This window comes from Anomaloglossus baeobatrachus, chromosome 2, assembly GCF_048569485.1.
Source record: "Anomaloglossus baeobatrachus isolate aAnoBae1 chromosome 2, aAnoBae1.hap1, whole genome shotgun sequence".
NCBI classification, from domain to species: Eukaryota; Metazoa; Chordata; class Amphibia; order Anura; family Aromobatidae; genus Anomaloglossus; species Anomaloglossus baeobatrachus.
In genome coordinates this window covers 391,436,175-391,459,698 of record NC_134354.1, presented here as the reverse complement: position 1 = coordinate 391,459,698, position 23,524 = coordinate 391,436,175, and the positions used below count along the sequence as shown (strand labels likewise).

The 23,524-nt window shown below is 47.8% G+C and overlaps 1 protein-coding gene across 4 annotated transcripts in view; it reads right to left on the bottom strand.

Moving 5' to 3' along the window:
• INPP5B (inositol polyphosphate-5-phosphatase B) overlaps positions 1-23,524 on the bottom strand; it is a 207,234-nt gene that overhangs the window by 161,211 nt on the left and 22,499 nt on the right. For 3 of the 4 annotated variants that reach the window (XM_075336058.1, XM_075336059.1, XM_075336061.1), the window contains one exon: positions 23,353-23,463. In XM_075336058.1, the coding sequence (XP_075192173.1) occupies positions 23,353-23,463 (111 nt within the window). Of the gene's footprint in view, positions 1-950; positions 1,088-23,352; positions 23,464-23,524 lie in introns of those variants that run through there. The other variant, XM_075336062.1, reaches the window with a different exon arrangement.

Here is a 23,524-nt window from a genome sequence, read left to right as displayed (position 1 = left end):
ATGGTTTACTATGACAGCTGGGGTACTGCTGAAGGCCACTGTTGCCGACATCTTGGTCCTCCTCTGAAGCCCGACTGTGTGCTGAATTTCAAAATAAACTACAATTTACACTATGTGCTGCAATGTAGAAATTAAGAACGTGAAAATAATGTTTTATCGCTTGTGAATGCCCAGAGCACTCACCTGTTCTTATCAGTGCCATGTACTGTACATGGTAAGGAGCAGTATGGCATTCCTTTTCTATTCTCCACTGCCACAAATAGTGGCTAGGAGAGTAAAACAGATTTATATCTCTACCTCTACAGCATTTATCACGTCTTCAGTGGCTAAGTAATAATGCTGTAGGCTAGAATAGCCCATGAAAAAAATATTGTATGGGCAGGCGCCTTCTGGTATTATGCTAGTGCTAATCTATACTCTGCTGCTTTTCTCCAAGCTCTGAGCCATCGGTTGTCTCCAGACCTCTGCCCCCTTCTTAAATCTTGCAGTCTCAGTACAGAGAACAAGAAACTGCAGCTGCATTCTTCACCTCCCTGCTTTCTATTTACTGTTACTCTAAGACCAAGATCTTTTCTAAGCATTTTCAAAGCTTGCAGACAGGGAAAAGGGAACTACATTCTGCTGAAACATTTGGTACATGCCATTTTACTGATTTGTACATAAAGTGAGTACATGTTTTGACCACTGGATACTATTGCAATGGCATTTAGCCGTTATCGGCCAGCAAAGCAGCCACGAAGCACGCTATGTGGAACAGCGCATCAAATGTTCTTTAACATCCTACTCGTTCATTTAATTTTGCAAAACATGAAGTATGGTTTCCCTCAGATAGTATAGCACAAGACAGGTTTAGCTATGCCACACGAGCGGGCACAGGTCCCTTACATATATTCTAGTCCCTTGCCATCAAATATGTCATCCAAATATCTGTAATAGCGTTCCACACTTACCCTGTAGCGGTTTAACACTCTCTGAGGATTTCCAGCTTGTATCCATATCAAGAAGTGCAATGTCGGCATTTAAAATGACAACAGTGCAAAGTAAAGTTTGTTCTGGTTTTACAAAAAAACTAAAAAGATGAAATTGGCCTGAATTTTTAAAACCCACCGCGAAAAAGCTAAGAGCGTGTGCTTGACAATCCCCAGCATGTACATGGACTGCTTCTACCCTCCTGTCTCCGCTAAGATAAATAAAAGGAAACAGTGCTGCAGATAGTCAGAAAACTATTAACCTCTCAGCTACCCAGCGACTCCTCAAGGACGCGCTGCACTGTACATGAACATAGATGCCATACCAGCGCACCAACACTGCTCCAACTTAAGACACCGAAATTGAAAATTGCCTAAAAAAAGTCCTTACTACAGCACTTACTGTTTTCGCTAAGCAAAATGGTTCTTTTATGGATTTTGTTGCAGATTTTCTATGGGTTTCACCCGATTTGATGCAAAAGGGTGAAATTCATAAAGAAGCCTACACAAATAATTAACATACTAAATCTGAAATGCGTGTCACTTTCTGTTTGAAAATTATTCGCATTATGTAGACGAGGTTTTTAAAATCACGATCACTCTGCTGCTACTGTGCTCTACTAAGCATTCCTAATCCCCAAATCCGGGAGAAAAATTAGCAACAAATCGACATTGTGTGAACGAGCCCTAAATGGGTTTGCTGTGTGTTCTAAAAATATCATAATCATAATTTAGTTTAGGCAGATAGCTTTATAAAATAAAAAACGCATACCCATAAACAATAGTGATTTCCCTATGGTAAAATGTAACCTTATATAATAGTCAAGTTGTTTGCCTAAACAACTTACATATTAGTAATGTAAGCAAACACTACCATATCACTTCCCAGACATCTATACATCAAGAAAACTATCAGGTTTGAAAATTTGATTCATGTTTACCTTCACAACAATAATCCTGCCACCCCGTGGTAAATTTACCAATTTAATACATTCATGCAGAACAATTCTAAGTCTATGTGCCCACGGGAGTTTGTACCTGCGGATATATCCGCAGGTACATCCGCAGGTTTCCCGCAGCTGCTCGCCGGAATCCGCAGCTATTTTTAGCTGCGGTAGTACAGCGAAATAGCTGCGGTAAACCTGCGGGCACTCATGCGACTTACCTGCAGAAGTCCCAGCCTCTCTCTCCATAGTGGAGGGCCAGGATTTCTGCAGGTAATTCCGCAGAAATAATTGACATGCAGTTACGTGCGTCTGCGGGACATCCGCAGCATGTTCCGCAGCCGCACGTATCCGGAGCATGGACAGAGTACTCCCCATGTCCCATAGGATAACATGGGGAGTGTCTGTACATGCTGAAACCTGCAGATTTAACTGGAAAATCCAGAAAATCCGTGGATTTTCCACAGATAAATCCGCAGGTTTAATTTCCTGTGGGCACATAGCCTAACAAGGACTATACTTAAATATTTTAGTGAAAACAAAAAGAATGTACAGAGTGCACTTATGCTTCCCAAAGGCAATTCTTTTATGCAACCAGCAGCCCCTTTAGGTCCATCGTCATCTGAAGTTTGAAGCTAGCTTGGGATCTGTACTTTTTATATGTCTGACCTGGGATTTCACTTGATTTAAGGGTCTGGTTTGGTTTGCAAATTAATTTTGGGGTCTGGTCTGGGTTTCTCTAACTGGACCTACACCAGCTACATTTTCTTCAGTTCTGGTTCTGTCCATTTAGTTGCATATTCGGCTAGTTAGATTACTCTTGCATCAGGCTGGCTCCTGTAACCAGCAGCTACTCTGTAGTCATAACCCAGGATGCCCTGCAATACGTCCAGATCCCTGTATACGTGTTAGAGGTTGAAGGCTGCTATTCTTCGGGTATTTTCTAGATAGAGAGGCTATCGCTAATTCCTCTGAGATAGCTGATTTGAGCTGGTTTGAGTTTATTTGGCAACCTGTTTGGAGGTCTGAATTAAATTAGAATTATGAACTTATTTCAAGGTTTGGTTTAGTGCCTGTATATATTTGAGGCTGTGAATGGCTGCTGATGCGAGGGGCATCTTATGTAACTGTAAAAACAAGAAACTTTGCATGTGTACATCTCATTATCTAAGTTACTGTCTATTCTGCAGCCTCAAAATGGCTGGTTACATAGGTAAGGAGCACACCACTTGCACACCCCTTGCAGGCTTTGTGCTGTAGACCCTGCTGCTTTGAAGCTGGGTAGGTCACAGGGACGCAGCATGGGATATTACTCAGTTCGGACCAGTGATATGACCATGTCACTAGCCCAAACTGTCAACCTTCAGTAGTGCATCGGCAGCCAGGAAGTCGGGATGCAGGGGAGCAGTGCACCCCTGAAGAAAGAAGATGAAGCAAACCCTTTAAATCCATATAATATATAAAAAGTATATGTGGCGCCCTAGGACCTGGTCGCCACAACGGCATTGTCCTCCTGAGGGTTAATGCTGAGCCTGGAGGTAATGGGGAAATCTAATGGCCAGTAAGTTAACATCCACCGCAGTTTCTCCCTCAGGCCAGTAGGGGGAGCTCTGAACCTGAAGTTTCAGGGAGCTTCCTTAAGCCTGACCTGGGGGAGGAGTTAGTTAGTCTGTAGGGAGCAGCAGAAGTGAACAGACACAGAGTGAGCTGTCCTGTGAATCTGGGGCCTAGAGCTGGAGCAGTTTGGCCCAGAGAAGCAGGAGTAGCTGAGAGGCAGCAGAGAGACTCGGACATCGGAGTCTGTGGTTGCCAGGGTATAAAATCCGTCCCTGGTAGCCGAATCCGAAGGGCAGGGGAGCTGCAAGCCCCTGGCCCAGACACAACCAAGGTACAGCTGCAGCATCAGGGCCCGGTGTGGACCCCAGCGGAGAAGCACCAGGGAGCGGGCCTGCACAGCCACCTACAGAGGGAAGGGACGTGCTATTGGTCCCAGCAGCGAAGAGGGCCATTGCTGGATTCAGAGAAGCAGGGTCCTATCATCACCAAGAAAGGTACAGGAGTAGGCCTCATACTCAGCTGGCCAGAAAGATCACCCCAAGTACTTCCAGGCCGACCGGATCCCCATCACCACCTGTAACGGTCTCCCAGGACTGGACTGTTCCCAGAGTAAAAGAGGAAAAGGTAAAGAGACTGTTGTTTGTGCCTGGTTCTTTCCTCGCCTGTCGGCCCTGCACCGTGTTAGTCACACAGCACCATAGACTTTCACAAGCACCAACTGTGCCCCGGGCATTGCTCCACCTGTGGGGAGCAGTACCACCATTGCTGCCATAACATCATCCCGGAGGCCTCACACAGCAGCGGCGGCTTAATAGCCGCATACCACAGGTGGCGTCACGAACACAACCATTAACAAGCAAGCCACATATTTTACTGACACCCGCCAGGGCCACGGAGCCGGGCCCAGCCACCACTGACTACCACCGGACTAGTCCGGCCCGGCACCGGGTGTCCCATAGCCCTGGGGTGGGCGAGTCAATTTTGGCGTCACGAACAGGATTTCGTGCCCGGTCCCACCGGGTACTGTGCGCCTGCCGGAATTGTGCTTAAAAGACTGTGTACTGGCTGCAGACCACCGCCGCCATTAGCCTCGCCGAGCGCAGGAAGAAGGGGGGCGTGCCTGACAAAGAGCGCGAAGGGAGCGCGCCATCAGAGCAGAGCGCTGTTAACCCCACGCGACCCGGAAGAAAATTTGAAAAGTGAACGGAGCCTGGTAAGGTTCACTAAGGGGGAGGAAGATGTCCGACTCAGAGGGAGGGCAGGTGGCTGCCATAGCCCGAGACGCCGCAGCACCAGCAGAAGCAATCCCAGTCGCCGTCGCCCCGGCCCCCACTGTAGCGCCGGTAATGCCGATCACCATGCCATACATACCGGGAGCAGAATGGCTGCCGCAATACTCCGGGGAGTCCCATACCTTGAGTGACTTCAGAGAAAGCCTGCACAGCTTATTCCGGGTGTATCCGCTGACTGAGAGCCAGAAGGTGGGCATATTAATGGGACAGCTAGCCGGCGCAGCCCAGCGTGAAGCGAAGTCATGGCCTGATACAGATAAAGGGACAGCAGCCCAGATACTGGCCAAGCTAAAGAGTACGTTTGACACTCGCACCGCAGCAGAGATAAAGATGAGATTCTTTGGGTGCAAGCAGCGGGCCACAGACAGCATACGGGACTATGCCTTAAACCTGCAAGAGGCCCTGAAAGCAGTTAAACAGGTGGACCCAGAGAGTGTACGTGAAGAAGACAAACTCCTAACTGAGCAGTTCATAGAGGGGCTCCTGTCAGATGCCCACAGGACCCAGCTGCGTATCCTGGTCCTGCAGAACCCTGCTCTGGACTTTGCCAAGTTTAAGGACCAGGCCATCAGGGTACTGAGAGAATCTACACCGAATGACCCAGTACCCCTCCGGCCTCTTGCTATCACGTACCCTGGGGTGGTGCCTGCAACACGAGCCACTGCAGGGGCCGAGGCGCAGTCCCTGGATAAGGATCCCGCTGCAGAGCTCAGACAGCAGGTCCAGGAGCTGACCAAGACTGTAGCTGCCCTTGCCAAGACTGTGCAGTCTCTACAAATGACCCCCTCGCCTGCGAAAATCGAGTTGGCCTCCAGCCCAGAGGACGTCCCATGGATGCGACAGAGAAGGATTCCGCCGACCCGAGGCAGAGACACAGACCGGTACGATTCAACAGGACAACCGATCTGCCGCAACTGCAACCAGGCGGGCCACATTGCACGACGCTGTCCTTTAAATGGGCCGAGCCTGGGGCCAGGAGCCGACCCCCAGGTGTAAGGAAGCCCGGCTCAACCCCCAGCCGCAGCAAGTATGTGGGAGGACGACCGGTCCTTCCTATTGTGCTGGATGGAATCCCTTTGAATGCCCTCCTGGATACGGGGTCCCAGGTAACAACCATCCCCCACAAACTGTACAAAAGATATTGGGCTGATTCAGACATTGACCATGGCCCAGATGATGATTTAACAATTGTGGCCAGTAATGGTCAGCCCTTGCCTCAAATTGGGTACAAAGAAGTAACCATTAAAGTGGGGCGGGTGGAATTGCCATGTCAGGGGATGATAATTGTAGATATTGATCGCAAAGAATCTGACCCACTGCTAACTCTTGGTACAAATGTGATAGAAAATTGTATTGCCGAAGTGATAATTTTGTTACAACAGGCGTCTGAAACTGCCAGCTCCGGGCAGCAGCGTGCCCTACAGAGGGAGATCAGAGCCCTGATGAGGAGGCAGCAGGTAGAGCTGGCCGGAGGAGAAATTGGCAGTGTGAGGGTAAGTGACCCCCTCCCCATTGTAATACCCCCAAGAAGTGAAATGTTGATATGGTGTCGGGCAGCAATAGGCCTCAAGGGTCAGGATTACCATGCCTTGGTAGAACCAATGTATTCAGACAGTAGGCCTGGAGTCCTGATAGCCAGAGGGGTAGCGGACGTCCGCAAGGGGAGAGTGCCCGTCCGTGTCCTGAATTGTGGGGAGGAGGAGGCCAAATTGCCCCGGTACGCCACCGTAGCAAAACTGTACACTGTCAGTAACAATACCATTAAAGCAGTGGAACCCTTGATCCCGTCCGACCAGGCGGAAGACAATGGCTCCAAGGGGCAGCCGGAAGACTGGTGCCAAAAATTACATGTGGGCACCGACTCCACCCCCTCACACCAAAAGCATGGGGTTTACCGGGTGGTACAGGAGTACGAGCGGGTCTTCAGCAAACACCCCCTAGATTTTGGGCAGGTGAAAGGGGTTCAACATCAAATCCCCACGGGTGATCATCATCCCATTAAAGAAAGATACCGCCCTGTACCCCCCGCACAGTATCAGTGTGCCAAGGAAATGTTACGGGAAATGAAGGAGGCTGGGGTTATCAGAGATAGTTGTAGCCCCTGGGCAGCTCCACTAGTGCTCGTAAAGAAAAAAGATGGTACAATGAGAATGTGTGTAGATTACAGGCAAATTAACCGCATTACACATAAAGATGCCTATCCACTACCCAGAATAGAGGAGTCACTAACAGCCTTAAAGTCAGCTAACTATTTCTCCACCTTGGATCTCACCAGTGGGTATTGGCAGGTTCCCGTGGCAGAGGCGGACAAGGAGAAGACTGCATTCACGACACCAATGGGTCTCTGTGAGTTCAATTGTATGCCATTCGGGCTCTGCAACGCCCCAGGGACATTCCAAAGGTTGATGGAGTGCTGCTTGGGCCACCACAACTTCGAAACCGTGCTGCTGTACCTGGATGACGTAATAGTCTACTCCAAGACTTATGAGGACCACCTGAAGCACTTAGCAGAAGTGTTTGAGTCCTTGTCGAAATATGGCCTGAAGATCAAGCCGTCCAAATGTCACCTCTTGAAGCCAAAGGTACAGTACCTGGGTCATGTGGTCAGCGCAGAAGGCGTGGCACCTGATCCGGAGAAAGTCACGGTAATTAAGGACTGGCCAAGACCCACCACGGTGAAGGAGGTGCGGCAGTTCCTTGGACTGGTGGGCTACTACCGAAGGTTCATTGATGGGTTCACCAAGATAGCAGCGCCCCTTCAAGATCTCCTGGTGGGCCAGCCGAAGCAGGCTAAGAAGCAGAGCCCTCCATTTGAATGGGGCAGCCAATTGGAAACATCCTTTGTCCGGCTGAAAGGGGCTCTCACGGGAGAAGAAATTCTGGCCTACCCTGACTACAGCCAACCGTTTATACTGTACACAGACGCCAGCAACGTGGGACTGGGAGCAGTTCTGTCCCAGGTACAGGGAGGCAGAGAGAGGGTAATAGCGTACGCCAGTAGGAAGCTTCGGCCCACGGAAAGGAATCCAGAAAACTACAGTTCCTTCAAGCTGGAGTTCCTCGCTATTGTGTGGGCAGTGACTGAACGCTTCAAGCACTATCTGGCATCGGCCAAGTTTACCATCTTCACGGACAACAATCCGTTGACACACCTGGCAACAGCCAAGTTAGGTGCGATGGAACAGCGATGGATGGCCCGGCTGTCTAACTTTGACTTTACCATCAAGTATCGGGCTGGCAAGAAGAATAACAATGCTGATGCGCTGTCCAGAATGCCTCACTTACCCGAGTCTGGAGAAGACCTGGATGAACTCGAAGAGATAGAGTTACCGGCTTTCCATCACCAGGGTGTTTCACAGTGTGAGCATGCTGTGGGAGTGAAGCGCTTAAACCAGCACGAGGTCTCGGTCAATCCATTACTCCACCATAATTGGGAAGAAACACAGAATGGTGACCCGGCCGTGCGATTGGTCAAAGAGAAGCTAGCGCAAGCTGAGACCCATCTTGGCCCAGACGCTCCAGAGGAAGCCCAGCAGCTGTGGAAGGAGAGGGGACGACTGTTCACCTACCAGGGCAAGCTCTGCAAGAGATATGTCAACTATCGAACAAATGAACTTGTCTGGCAGATAGTGGTTCCGCAGAGGGATGCTCCAATGGTCCTAGCAGCGTATCATGATAACGCCGGGCACTTCGGGTGGAAGAAGTTGGAGGCCTTACTCCGTGATCGGTTCTACTGGGTGCACATGAGAAAGATGATCGAGAAATGGTGCCGAGACTGTGGCCCGTGTAACTTGAGGCGGAAGGATGATGCCAGCCAAAGGTCTCCCCTACAGCCAATTGTCACGAAGCAGCCCCTGGAGTTGGTGGCCCTGGACCACGTGAAGCTAACACCAAGCCGGTCAGGCTATGTGTACGCCCTCACCATTGTGGACCATTACTCTCGTTTCCTGGTAGTAGTGCCTGTGAAGGACCAGACAGCCAGGACGGCAGCTAGAGCGTTCCAGGCATCCTTTTGTCGACCGCACGGCTATCCGGAAAGGGTACTGACGGATCAGGGTCCTGCATTCGAGGCTGAAGTGTTCCAAGAGTTCTGTAACATGTACGGTTGTAAGAAAATTCGAACCACACCGTACCACCCCCAGACCAATGGACTGTGCGAGAAAATGAACCATGTGGTTATTGATATGCTGAAGACCCTACCGCTGGAAGAGAGGAACCAATGGCCAGAAAAGTTGCCAGATCTGGTAGACTTGTACAACCACATCCCAGTGAATTCGACCAACTGCAGCCCCGCTTACCTGATGCGAGCCAGACCAGGCAAGTTGCCTGTAGACTTTGAGATGGGGACTGTGTCGCCTGAGGCGGTTCAAGAAATAGAGGATTGGGATGCAGAACGGCAGCAGCGGTACCGTAAGGTCCAGGAGTGCGTGGAAAGGAGCCTGTCTCAAGCAAGAACGAGGCAAGAACAGCATTACAATCAAACAGCCCCAGCAACTCCCTTAGCACCTGGAGAACAAGTCCTCAAGAAGAAGCGGAAGACGCATAAGTTGGATGATCAGTGGGAAAACGAGCCCTACACCATTATCCCCTCCAACTTTGACAATAGTAAGGTATGCCTCATAAGCAAAGATGAAGGCAAGACCTGTCAAGCAATTTCCCGAGACCGCCTGAAAGCGTGCCCTGAACGGTGCCGAATCCAAAGAGAAATGGAAGGAGTACAAGGAAGTCCCCAAAGTCAAGAGAAAGAAGGGGAGATGATTCAAACCATCCTTGGGAAGTTCCCCAAAACTTGGACCCGAATCAACAATGCCATAGTGGTACCAGTTTTGGCGTTTCCGCAGTTGGTCGAGCCAGAAACAGAAAAGGTTCCGGATCCACCTAAAGAATCGTCCGCTCCAGCACGAGATGACACGCCAGCAGTGGAACAGGAGGATCAACCCCCTGTCAGTGGTGAACCTGTCATACCCTTGGCGACTCCTGGACCACAAAGGCAACCATCACGCTTACCTATTGGGGTTAGGCCCACCTGTAGTGCTGAGATAGAAGACGCACCACGTAGTCAGGGGCAAACACCAGAGCTACGTAGGTCCCAGCGCAGCACTCGGGGACAACCCCCTCTAAGGTATAGGGAGTCTACTGTATAAAGTAAAGAGTACTTATTAGAGTGTAAATAGTTATGCAAAATGTCTGTCATGTTGTGCACAAAATGTTTTCTTTTTCTTTGATTGCGAAAATGGACAATTGGGCCACTGGACTATGGGTGGCCAACACCTAAATTGTTCATAGTTAGCACCAGTGTGCTCAAACACCCCTGAAGAAAAACCCGTCCGGCGTGCATAGAGTGGGGTCATCAATGCTCTGACGCACGCCCAGAGCCTACGTTGGGGGTTTGATCGCGGCGGGTCCCCCATGGAGCAGTGTAATGGACACCCGGCAGGGAGCCACACTGGACTCTTATAGAAATGTTTAAGATTGTAACGTTAAAGAGAATGTGCCTCCCATATTGGGATGAAATGTATGACATGTTATGTTTTGTTTCTACAGTCCGGGAGTACTGAATTTAACTAAGGGGGAGTGTGGCGCCCTAGGACCTGGTCGCCACAACGGCATTGTCCTCCTGAGGGTTAATGCTGAGCCTGGAGGTAATGGGGAAATCTACTGGCCAGTAAGTTAACATCCACCGCAGTTTCTCCCTCAGGCCAGTAGGGGGAGCTCTGAACCTGAAGTTTCAGGGAGCTTCCTTAAGCCTGACCTGGGGGAGGAGTTAGTTAGTCTGTAGGGAGCAGCAGAAGTGAACAGACACAGAGTGAGCTGTCCTGTGAATCTGGGGCCTAGAGCTGGAGCAGTTTGGCCCAGAGAAGCAGGAGTAGCTGAGAGGCAGCAGAGAGACTCGGACATCGGAGTCTGTGGTTGCCAGGGTATAAAATCCGTCCCTGGTAGCCGAATCCGAAGGGCAGGGGAGCTGCAAGCCCCTGGCCCAGACACAACCAAGGTACAGCTGCAGCATCAGGGCCCGGTGTGGACCCCAGCGGAGAAGCACCAGGGAGCGGGCCTGCGCAGCCACCTACAGAGGGAAGGGACGTGCTATTGGTCCCAGCAGCGAAGAGGGCCATTGCTGGATTCAGAGAAGCAGGGTCCTATCATCACCAAGAAAGGTACAGGAGTAGGCCTCATACTCAGCTGGCCAGAAAGATCACCCCAAGTACTTCCAGGCCGACCGGATCCCCATCACCACCTGTAACGGTCTCCCAGGACTGGACTGTTCCCAGAGTAAAAGAGGAAAAGGTAAAGAGACTGTTGTTTGTGCCTGGTTCTTTCCTCGCCTGTCGGCCCTGCACCGTGTTAGTCACACAGCACCATAGACTTTCACAAGCACCAACTGTGCCCCGGGCATTGCTCCACCTGTGGGGAGCAGTACCACCATTGCTGCCATAACATCATCCCGGAGGCCTCACACAGCAGCGGCGGCTTAATAGCCGCATACCACAGGTGGCGTCACGAACACAACCATTAACAAGCAAGCCACATATTTTACTGACACCCGCCAGGGCCACGGAGCCGGGCCCAGCCACCACTGACTACCACCGGACTAGTCCGGCCCGGCACCGGGTGTCCCATAGCCCTGGGGTGGGCGAGTCATATACATTTCCTTTCCTTTCAACCACATGCTTATTAGCAACTGCATGTTATAATTCCCTTTGTCAACAGGATTTATCTCTACGCAGTCTCATACAGTGAGGAATGTATGAACGCAGCCCTTTGACAACAAAGAATATAGCACCTACTTGCCCATTTACTCATACAAGCAGAACCAGGACTGTTTAGCCATAATAAACGTGCTGGTACTGAAGAGTGTTATCGAATACAGATATAATAAAGCAGTTTTGGGAAACAACTCAGGGCTATAGTGACCGAAATTGATTCTGAAATGTCTTGAGGGACATTACAGTTGAAGATAGTGAAGTGACCTCCAAATTCTCCACATCTCAATCCAATCAAGCTTCTGTGGGAAATGCAAGAAAGATCAATAGAAGCCACATCTCACAACTTAGGAGGATTTTACTCAACTTGCCCAAGAGTATGGACGTTCAGTAGGCAACCACATACCAAACAGCACACTTTAGGGAAACGTTGGGTTATGTTACAATCCGGAAGATGTAAGAAAAAAATGTGTTGGGTGTAATTTTTTTTTTTTTTCGGGCAATGATGGTGCCTTGAATGGTGAGTCTAATGTGTGACAATGTGAATATTTCATTACAAGTATATTTTTTATTTTTTAAACACAACATTATATCATGAGTTGTTCAGTCTCTTTTAGAAGTTATTAAGCAACTATCCCTGACACATGAAAGAAGTGAAAACCTAATCTGGCTATAAACATTTTCTAAGTGTCCGGTTTAGTCTACACAATGACATTGTACATTTACTGGTGTGCAATGAAAGGGTTATCCTTTTGCATTCCACACGCTACAGCAACTAAATGTGCCACATGAGATTTAGAAGATCCTCACTGGCGCTTGGGAATAAAGCAAGGGCCACCCATCTTAACTAATAAGGAAACTTCTGACCTTTTGACTTTCTACTCTAAAAATAGAAGCAGATGTTATGATAACATGGGCATGTGCAATCTTTTTTATACAAGACTAGATTTTAACCCACTAAAGATATTTGAAGTAATTTCTACTAACATTGAGAGAGATTTACTGAATGAGATTCACCAGTCTCTCCATTAGGATTCGTTCAGACCAGCATATATTCGGTCCACGTGCTGTCCGTGTGCATCATGAACTGTACACGGGGCCATTATAGCCAGCAGGGCCCGGACAACATATTGGTGCCTGAGGTAGATGAGGCCGATGGTGCTCCTCACCAGCAAAGAGTAAAGCCTGCTTTACACGTTACAATCAATCGTGCGATTGCATTTGCGATCGCACCCGCCCCCATCGTTTGTGCGACACGGGAAATTTGTTGCCCGTGTCGCACAATGCTGTAACCCCCGTCACACGCACTTACCTTCCAAACGACCTCACTGTGGGCGGCGAACATCCACTTCCTGAAGGGGGAGGGACGTTCGGCATCACAGCGACATCACACAGCGGCCGGCCAATAGAAGCGGAGGGGCGGAGATGAGCGGGACGTAAACATCCCACCCACCTCCTTCCTTCCGCATTGCCGGCGGCTGCAGGTAAGCTGCAGTTCATCGTTCTTGGGGTGTCACACGGAGCGATGTGTGCTGCCTCGGAAATAATGAACAACCAGACGCTCGTTTTTTTTTATTTTTGAAAATGAGCGACGTGTCAACGATGAACGAGAAGGTGAGTATTTCTGCTCGTTCACCGTCGCACATAGCTGTCACACGCTACGATATCACTAACGATGCCGAATGTGCGTCACTTACGACATGACCCCGCCGACATATCGTTAGATATATCATAGCGTGTAAAGCCCGCTTATGGGTATGTCCGCACACTGCGTTCTTGATTTGACAAAAAAAAATGCACCACTGTTTGACAAAAAAAACCACATCTAAAACGCATGCGTTTTGGATTCGTTTTTGACAGTGCGTTCCCATGGTGATTCAGCTCTGCTACATCCCTGTCCTGTCACAGCAGCACCATAGAGCATGACTGGCCGCTGACAGCAGACAAAGACAGAGCCACATGATGAGAATAAACTCGGGTGAACCTTTGACATCAGTGCTGCAACAGAGGCAGTAGAGCGGGGCCTACAGCTGTGACTTCAGAGGTTCACCGGAGTTCATTGTCATTGCACAGCTCTGTCTCTGTGTGCTCTCATAAACTTAGGTGAACCTCTGACGTCAGTGCCGCGACACAGGCAGTAGTGCGGGGCGGGCTCGCAGTTGTGACGTCAGAGCTTCACCCGAGTTCATTGTCATCGCGCGGCTCTGCCTCTGTGTGCTGTCTTAAACTCGGGTGAACCTCTGACATCAGCGGCTAACCTGAGTGATGTCAATGCTGATAGCGCGACTCACTTCAGTTGCTGCGTGGAGCTCACAGCGAGCAGTCATGCTCAATGGTCATTCGCTGTAAATGTCAGATGTAGTAGTGCTGGAAGCGTCGTAGGACCTTGTGTCACGCTGGGTGTGGGGTGAGACACCCAGCAAGTGGACTCCAGGGAATAAGGCTGTAACACAAAGAGGGGGCTTGGAAACCAAGGGCTCCTGTGCTGACCTTGACACTGGGGAGCCCTGCGCTTACCCTCAAACCACAGGTACAGTCATATGAAAAAGTTTGGGCACCCCTATTAATGTTAACCTTTTTTCTTTATAACAATTTGGGTTTTTGCAACAGCTATTTCAGTTTCATATATCCAATAACTGATGGACTCAGTAATATTTCTGGATTGAAATGAGGTTTATAGTACTAACAGAAAATGTGCAATCCGCATTTAAACAAAATTTGACCGGTGCAAAAGTATGGGCACCTCAACATAAAAGTGAAGATCCTCCTTTTGCAAAAATAACAGCCTCTAGTCGCTTCCTGTAGCTTTTAATGAGTTCCTGGATCCTGGATGAAGGTATATTTGACCATTGCTGTTTACAAAACAATTCCAGTTCAGTTAAGTTTGATGGTCGCCGAGCATGGACAGCACGCTTCAAATCATCCCACAGATTTTCAATGATATTCAGGTCTGGGGACTGGGATGGCCATTCCAGAACATTGTAATTGTTCCTCTGCATGAATCCCTGAGTAGATTTGGAGCGGTATTTTGGATCATTGTCTTCCTGAAATATCCATCCCTTGCGTAACTTCAACTTCGTCACTGATTCTTGCACATTATTGTCAAGAATCTGCTGATACTGAGTTGAATCCATGCAACCCTCAACTTAAACAAGATTCCCAGTGCTGACATTGGTCACACAGCCCCAAAGCATTATGGAACCTCCACCAAATTTTACTGTGGGTAGCAAGTGCTTTTCTTGGAATGCCGTGTTTTTTTTTACCTATAATGGTTAGGAGATGTGACCTGCCAACGTGCCCCTGTCTCCTAGCCAGACCCTAGGACTAAATCCCATCACCCACGGGGTGAAAAACAAACACAAAAATAACCAGCAAAAGGGGAAAAAGGAAAAAGCAACAACTTATCTTTGAGAGGGAATCTTCAGAAAATAAAGCTACAGTAGTCTGAAGCAACATGCACACCAGAGCAAGCAACTTCTCCAATTGAAGAGTATAACCCGCACTGGAGGAGTGAGAGGCCCAACCTTATAAAGGCCCTTAATTACCAGCTGGTGGAAAGGCTCCTCCAACCTGGCAAGGAACAGAAAAAAACATAAATCCAGCCTTTAAAGGGTCAGCGTCCATTAATGTCTGGACGATCGCCGGGGCCTTCTGCACTTGGTCCCAGTAGCAGTACCTGAAGGTCCAGACACATTTGTGACAACTCGTGGGGATTACATCGGACCTGGAGGGGTGTTTGGGGGTTAATAAAGTGGTGAAAGAGGATGTTTTTTTGTCTTTTATGTCAAATAAAGGATTTTTGGGTGTTCGCATTTATTTGCTTTCACTTACAGATTAGTGATGGAGGGTGTCTCATAGACACCATGACTAATTTAGGACTTAGTGGCAGCTATGGGCTGCCATTAACTCCTTATTACCCTGATTGCCATTGCACCAGGGCAATCGGGATGAGCCGGGTAAAGTCCCGGGACCGTCGCATCTAATAGATGCGACAATTCCGGGTGGCTGCTGGCTGATATTTTTAGGCTGGGGGGCTCCCAATAACATGGGTCTCCGAAGCCCCCAGCTGTGAGGCTTTATCTCGGCTGGGTATCAAAATTAACGGGGACTGCATGCGGTTTTTTAAAATTGTTTATTGTACTGTACAATATAGACCCGCCCACTGGTAGCTATGATTTGTTGCAATCAGACAGTTGTCACTCAGCGTGGGGGAACATCTGACTGCAAGCAATCATAGGTGCCGGTGGGCGGGGGAAGCAGTGAATATGAGATGAGCCTAACATTTTAGTTGTGTTTTGACACACTTCATTAATTTCAATAGGTGGAAAATGTTCACAAAAAGAAGTGGCATGCTGCTTTTTTTAGGAAACAATTTTGACAAATATTTGTCAAAGAAAACGCTGCCTAAAAAAAGCAACGTGCGGATGGAATTTCTGATTTATCATAGACTTTGCTGGGGAAGCAAAACGCATGCATTTTGTCAATAACACAGTGCAGTTTAAAATGCAACCAAAACACAAGAAAAAATGCAACGTGCACACATGGCCTAAGGTAAAAGGATCCATAATAACCTTAGATTGTGAGCCCCAGTGGGGACAGTATTGCTGATGTATGTAAAGCGCTGTGGAATTAATAGCGCTATATAAATGAATAAATTATTATTATTATTATTATTATTATTATTAATAATGCATTGCAACTGCCCCCCCTTCCATATGTTTAAAGCCTCTGTCACACGTTCGTGCCTCCGGTACATGTTTGGTAGTTTTTTCACGTACCGGAGGCACGTACACACGTGGACATATGATTTCATAATGGTTTGGACACACGTAAGTATTTTGGAATGGAACGTGTGTCCGTTCCGTACTTACATGTGTCCGTGTGTTCCTCACGCCGACATGTCCACGTTTTCTCCGGGAGCACGGGTGTCATACGTCCCGCACCCGTACCACACGGATGTAGTGTGGATGCAGTCCCGTGTGACACGCGCCGGAGAAACACGTGTCATTATGTTAAAATAAAAAAAAACATACTCACCTCCTTCAGCCCTGTAGAATCTTCCACTCCAAACAGTTGTTGCCGCCTGCTGATCATTATGAGCGTGTTATGGAGGTGGGTGTGCTGTCACAGGCTCTAATCTCTGACCCTCCGCTCGGCCGGAAGCAGCATCAGCTGGGAGTGGGCGGGGCTGGAGCCGAAGATCAGAACCCTGGACAGCAGCATCTACCACGTGAGTATGCAAATTACCGGTTCTCCGTGTGTTATCGCAGATAGCACACGGAGAACACACGTGGCCTGCACGTACGGGAGACACGTACTTACCACATGCAACACGGAGGGAAAATACGTGTCTCACGGCACGTGCGTGATTTCCACGTGAGTGTGACACAGGCCTAAGGTCATAAGTTCTGATGAACATTTCCACTAGAATTATCTTTTTCACCCGAAAATGCCAGCAAAAGTAAAAGGTGTTGTACCTTTATGGGCGAGTCGTAATATGGTGTGCAATTTCATAGTTGGATATAGAAACAACAAATTTTTGGGACCATTTATACAATACCAGGGACAAATTGTGATATTCATCCCTGACATTCTATTGTCAAGGAAACTTACATAGCTTGGCTATAATGGGGTCCGTTTGGTTTAAACTAAGGTGTCCATTTTGACGGATACCTTATTGGAAACCAAACAAGTCCCACTATAGTTAAAGTGATATATCTGATGATGTTTGGCTATGTTCACACACAGCATTTTTACTGTATTTTTTTAAAGGGAACGTGTCACCAGAATTGGGGCCTATAAGCTGTGGCCACCACCAGTGAGCTCATATATACATCATTCTAACATGCTGTATATAAGAGCCCAGGCTGCTGTGTAGGACATAAAAATACTTTATAAAACTCACCTAGGAGGTTGCTCCGGTGCAGACTGGTCAGATGGATGTCTCCGTTCTCCGGGACCAGAGCCTCCTCTTTTGGCCATCTTTGTCCTCCTCCTTCTGTAGCCGGGGTGCATGACGCGTCTAATGTCATCCACACTCGCCGACACTGAGGTCCTGCGCAGGCACACTTTGATCTACCCTACTCAGGGCAAATCAAAGTATTATAGTGCGCCAGCGCAGGACCTCAATACCGGCCTGTGTGCATGACGTAGGACGCGTCATGTACACTGGCTTCAGAAGAAGGAGGCCCAAGATGGCTAAAAGAGGGGCCCCAGTCCCGGATAACAGCGCCACCCAATTGACCAGTCTGCAGCGGAGTGACCCCCTAGGTGAGTATTATAACGTGTTTTTTATACTCTACACAGCAGCGGCCTGAGCTCTTATATACAGCATGTTAGAATGCTGTATACAAGAGCTCATTGGTGGTGGCCGCAGCTTATAATCGCCAACTCTGGTGCCAGGTTCCCTTTAGGCTATGTGCGCACGTCTGCGTTCTGGTTGTCAAATAGTCCGCAGCGTTTTGTTAATGCATGTGCGTTTCAAACCTCAGCTGAAAAGCTGCGTTTTGAATGCATTGTGAATGCAGAATGGATGCTGGCTCTGCCATAGATACAGTGGGAGATAACAGAGAGAGGTAGAAACCGGGTTCTTCAAAGCCGCGCCAATTTTTTCCACAGCTTCTTCTATAGATACAGTGGGAAAAGCATCCAAAACGCACAAAAGAAGTGACATGTTGCTTTTTAGAACACAGTGTTTCGGCAAAAAATTTCACATGCAAATCGCTGCGTTCTAAAACACAACGTGCGGATGGAATTTGCACAATCTTCATAGATTGTGCTGGGGACGCAGGACGCACGCATTTACGCTGCAGTGCAATACGCAGCATAAAGGCATGCAAAACGCACACATGCACACACAGCCTTAAAGCCTGCTCTCTTGGCAGTAAAAACTCTGTTCAAAATGCCCCTTATGCATTGGTTTTCCCTATTATTTTGTCTTTTTTTTTTCAACTTTTTTGGGTGCAAATTACATGTGTACTTTGTACACGTTTAATAAAGTTTAGGTGTATTCACAAAAGAGCAGCTGCGTTTTTTGTAGCATTATTTTTAAACTCTCTCATTGCTTTCTGACTGGAAAAAAAAACACAGAAAGAATTGACATGCTGCAGATTTCAAAAAAGCTGAAATTCTCAAATTCAGGTAGGAAAAAAAAAACCCAAATGTGGCCGGTACAGGCTGGTACTTGTATAATAGTCAGGAGAGTCTGCAGGTCATCGTGACAAATTAATTATTCTATATTGGTTTCTGGAAAGGGGGTCTTACTGCCCTATCAATGGTATCTAAAATCTCATAGCTTTTACTGGTGTTATAAAAAGCAACTTTAAAATTAAAACTATTTCTCTAATTAGGATGTGAATACCCTCAAGTTCAAGCTGAGAGTCTGCACTTAAGTCCATATTGATTATATAACTGTATGTTGGATATGTTTTGGTAAACACAGCTAAAATGACAAAACTTGTGTCACTGTCGAAATATTTATGGACCTAACTATAAGGCTGTGTGCGCACATTGCGTTTTTTCATGCGTTTCCGCAGCGTTTTGCACTGCAGCGTAAACGCATGCGTCCTGCATCCCCAGCACAATCTATGAAGATTGTGCAAATTCCATCCGCACGTTGCGTTTTAGAATGCAGCGTTTTGGCTGCTGACATTTTTTGCCAAAACGATGCATTCTAAAAAGCAACATGTCACTTCTTTTGTGCGTTTTGGATGCATTTTCCACCCATTGAAATCAATGTTGATCTCTCTCTCTCTCTCTCTGTCTGTCGGTCTCTCTCTCTGTCAGTTGGTCAGTCGGTCTCTCCCTCTCTCTTTCATACTCACCAGCACGGCGGTGCACAGCTGTCACACTGCTCCGGCGGCTTCTCCTGCTTTTGAAAATGCTGGCCCCTCATTATTTCATCTCGTATTCACTGCTTCCCCCGCCCACCGGCATTTATGATTGGTTGCATTCAGACGAGCTCCCAGCCCTGCAACTGTGACAGCAACTCTCCCGAGTGATTGAAGTGAGCCTCCACGCTGAGTGACAGCTGTCTCACTGCAACCAATCACAGCCGCCGGTAGGCAGGTCTTTATTGTGCAGTAAAATAAATAAATAAATAATAATAAAAAAAAAACAACGTGCGGTCCCCCCCAATTTTGATACCAGCCAAGGTAAAGCCACTTGGCTGAAGGCTGGTATTCTCAGGATGGGGACCCCTATGTTATAGGGAGCTCCCAAGCCTAAAAATACCAGCCAGCAGCCGCCCGTGATTGCCACATCCATTAGATGTGACAGTACCGGGAGTCTACCCGGCTCATCCCGAATTGCCCTGGTGTGGTGGCAATCGGGGTAATAAAGAGTTAATGGCAGCCCAAAGCTGCCACTAAGTCCTAGATTAATCATGGCAGGTGTTGATATACCCCCATGATTAACGTGTAAGTTACAGAAAATAAACACATACACGCAAAAAATCCTTTATTTGGAATAAAAGACGAAAAAAAATCACCCTCTTTCACCACTTTTATTAAAATCCTGAAACACCCCTCCAGGTCCGATGTAATCCACACGAGGTCCCACGATGCATTCAGCTCTGCTACATCGGAAGCTGACAGGAGCGGCCGTAGAACACGGCTGCTCTCTGTCAGCTCCACGCAGCAACTAAAGTGAGTCGCGCTGTCAGCGATGACGTCAGTCAGGTTACCCGTGGCCATCACTGGATCCTCCAACTGTCTCAGGTGGAGGACTACAGCTGTGGCCGCGGGTAACCTGAGTGACGGCACCGCTGATCGCGCTTGCTCACTTCAGTTACTCAGGTCACCCGCGGGCGACCATAGCTGGAGCCCTGCAACTGTGACAGCAACTCTCCCGAGTGATTGAAGTGAGCCTCCACGCTGAGTGACAGCTGTCTCACTGCAACCAATCACAGCAGCCGGTGGGCGGGTCTTTATCGTGCAGTAAAATAAATAAATAAATAATTAAAAAATAAACGACGTGCGGTCCCCCCCAATTTTGATAACAACCAAGGTAAAGCCACATGGCTGAAGACTGGTATTCTCAGGATGGGGAGCTGATCACGCGGCTCACTTCAGTCACTCAGGTCACTCACGGGCAGCCATAACTGGAGCCCTCCAACTGTGACAGCAAATCGCCGAGTGACTGAAGTGAGCCCCACGATCAGCGGTGCCCTCACTCAGGTGATTTGCGGTGATCAGGCGGAGGACTCCAGCTGGCCGCCGGGTCACCTGAGTGATGGCACCGCTGATCGCGCGGCTTACTTCAGTCACTCAGGGGATTTGCGGTCACCGGTGAGTCCAATCACCAGTGACCACAAATCAGGCCGCGGCACACAGACAAAGCTGTGCGATGACAATGAAGTCGGGTGAAGTTCATCCGAGTTCATTCTGATCGCGCGGCTCTGTCTAGCAGCCAGCTAGACAGACATTGTGTTCCCACTCGGCTCTATGGGGATGTAGCAGAGCCGAGTGGGAACGCACTGTCAAAAATGCATCCATTCTGCATTCAAAATGCATCCAAAACGCAGCGTTTTGGATGTGTTTTGAAACGCACATGCAGTGACAAAGCGCTGCAGAATATTTGTCACAGCAAAACACAACGTCTACATACCCTAACATCTGTTTTATAAATCAATAATTAAAACATAGGAAACTAATTGTCTGTTTATTATGTTAACCCTTTCACGACCTAGGACGTAACGGTACATCCTAAATCATTAAGGGGTGATCACCACTGCCTGCTGGGGTGAGCCATCGGCAATCCCCACACATGTCTGCTGATTTGTACAGCAGACATGCGGCTATCAGGCGCAGGTAGATCCGTGATCCACCCGCACATGTTAACCCCTTAAATTACTCTGTCAAAATCTGATTGCACGATGTAAAGTGTCGCAGCAGGGAACACGCCTTTCCCCGCCGCCATTGGAGGCCCCGTGACGCAATCACGGAGAGCCGATGGTTGTCATGGTAGCGATGGGTCATGTGATGACTCCTGTCGCTATCATGATGTAGTTACTGTTAAAGCCAGCAGCACAGCAGCTGTAACAAGAGTGCAGAATTTCAGCTGATTAGAGCTGTGCAGCTCTGATCAGCAGAAATGAACGAGTGATCAGACTGCTGATCCTTAGAATCCCCTAGGGGGACTAGTAAAATAAAAAAAAAGTTTTAAAAACAATATAAAAAAACGAAAAAAGTTCAAATCACCCCACACCCCATTAAAAGGTTAAAAGTAAAATACACTTATTTGGTATCGCCGCGTTCAAAAATGCCCGATTTATCAAAATATAAAATCAATTAATCTGAAATGGCATAGCAGCAAAACAATTCCAAACGTCAAAATTACGTTTTTTGGTCGTCACAAATTTTGCACAAAATGCAATAACAGGCGATAAAAACATAGCATCTGCGCAAAAATGGTACCATTAAAAATGTCAGCTCAAGACGCAAAAATAAACAATCACTGAGCCCCATACCCCAAAAAATGAGAACGCTATGGGTCACGTAAAATAGTGCAAAAAGTGTGCCACTTTTTTTGGACAAATTTCTGATTTTTTTTCAACCTCTTATGCGGGCGTCACACGAGACGAGCTATCGCGCGATGCATCGTCGGGGCCACGGTTTTCGTGACGCATATCCGGCATCGCTTGCGACGTCGTTTCGTGTGACACCTCCGAGCGATGCAGAATCGCTCACAAATCGTGAGTCGTGTACTCGTCGCTTATTTTAAAAAATTGTTTATTTTTAATGGCGCTGGTTGTTCATCGTACCCGGGGCAGCACACATCGCTCCGTGTGACACCCCGGGAACAATGAACAAAGCCTACCTGCGTCCCGCGGCTCCCGCCGGCAATGCTGAAGGAAGGAGGTGGGCGGGATGTTTACGTCCCGCTCATCTCCGCCCCTCCGCTTCTATTGGCCGGTGGCTGTGTGACGTCGCTGTGATGCCGAACGTCCCTCCCCCTTCAGGAAGTGGATGTTCGCCACCCACAGCGAGGTCGCTCAGCAGGTAAGTACGTGTGACGGGGGTTTAACGACTTTGTGCGCCACGGGCAACTAATTGCCCGTGACGCACAAACGACGGGGGAGGGTACGATCGCTCGGATAGATCGTACCGTGTGAATCTTGCAGTAGCTAAAAGTAAACCTATACATGTTTGGTGTCTACGAACTCGTATCAACCTGAGGCATCACACGACACATCAGTTTTAGCATATAGTGAACACGGTGAATAAAACACTCCAAAAACAATTATGCAATTGCACTTTTTTTTTTTGCTAATTTTTCCACACTAACAATTTTTATTGCCGTTTTCCAGTACACTGTATGGTAAAACTCATGGTTTCATTTAAAAGTACCACTCGTCTTGCAAAAAACAAGCCCTCATATGGGAAGATTGATGGAAAAATAAATAGATACGGCTCTCAGAAGAAGGGGAGCAAAAAGAAAAACAATACGGAAAATCGCCCGGGGGTGAAGGGGTTAATAATTGTAATGGATCGATAAAATACAGATGCCATATAGATATTAACCAATATGTGCTTTGTTTTTTCCACACCCATTGACTTATACTGGTTGAATCTGATCCGAAATATGGATGAAAGCAGCTTTAAAGCATGACATTCCAAAAAGAGACAGAAACTGGAGCAATAAAAATTACGGTACTTAATATGTGAAAAATTGCTTTAGAAATCTGGCATATAAAACTCACGAAAAGATTAATAAGGCTGTGCAAACCGATGGGCAAATGGGCCAGATAACAATCTTGTTACACGGCATTAAATAACCAGACAACATAATGCTGCTAAAGTAATAGATTTACAATAATGTATATTTATTTCTATTTATTCAATGGATGTCCATTAAGGTTGCAAAAATCCTGAAAACTTTGCGTTCTTACCCTGAAGTGACTGATTGACTTTATGCAGAAATTCCTGTGTGTGGGAACCAAATGGAAGCAGAATCTCGAGCTCGGTGTCTGGAGTTTTTATCCTCACCGTGATGTCAGAGCCTGAGGGATAAATGGAAAGATAGCAGATGCACTAACTTTTATTTCCATATATTACCGCTAT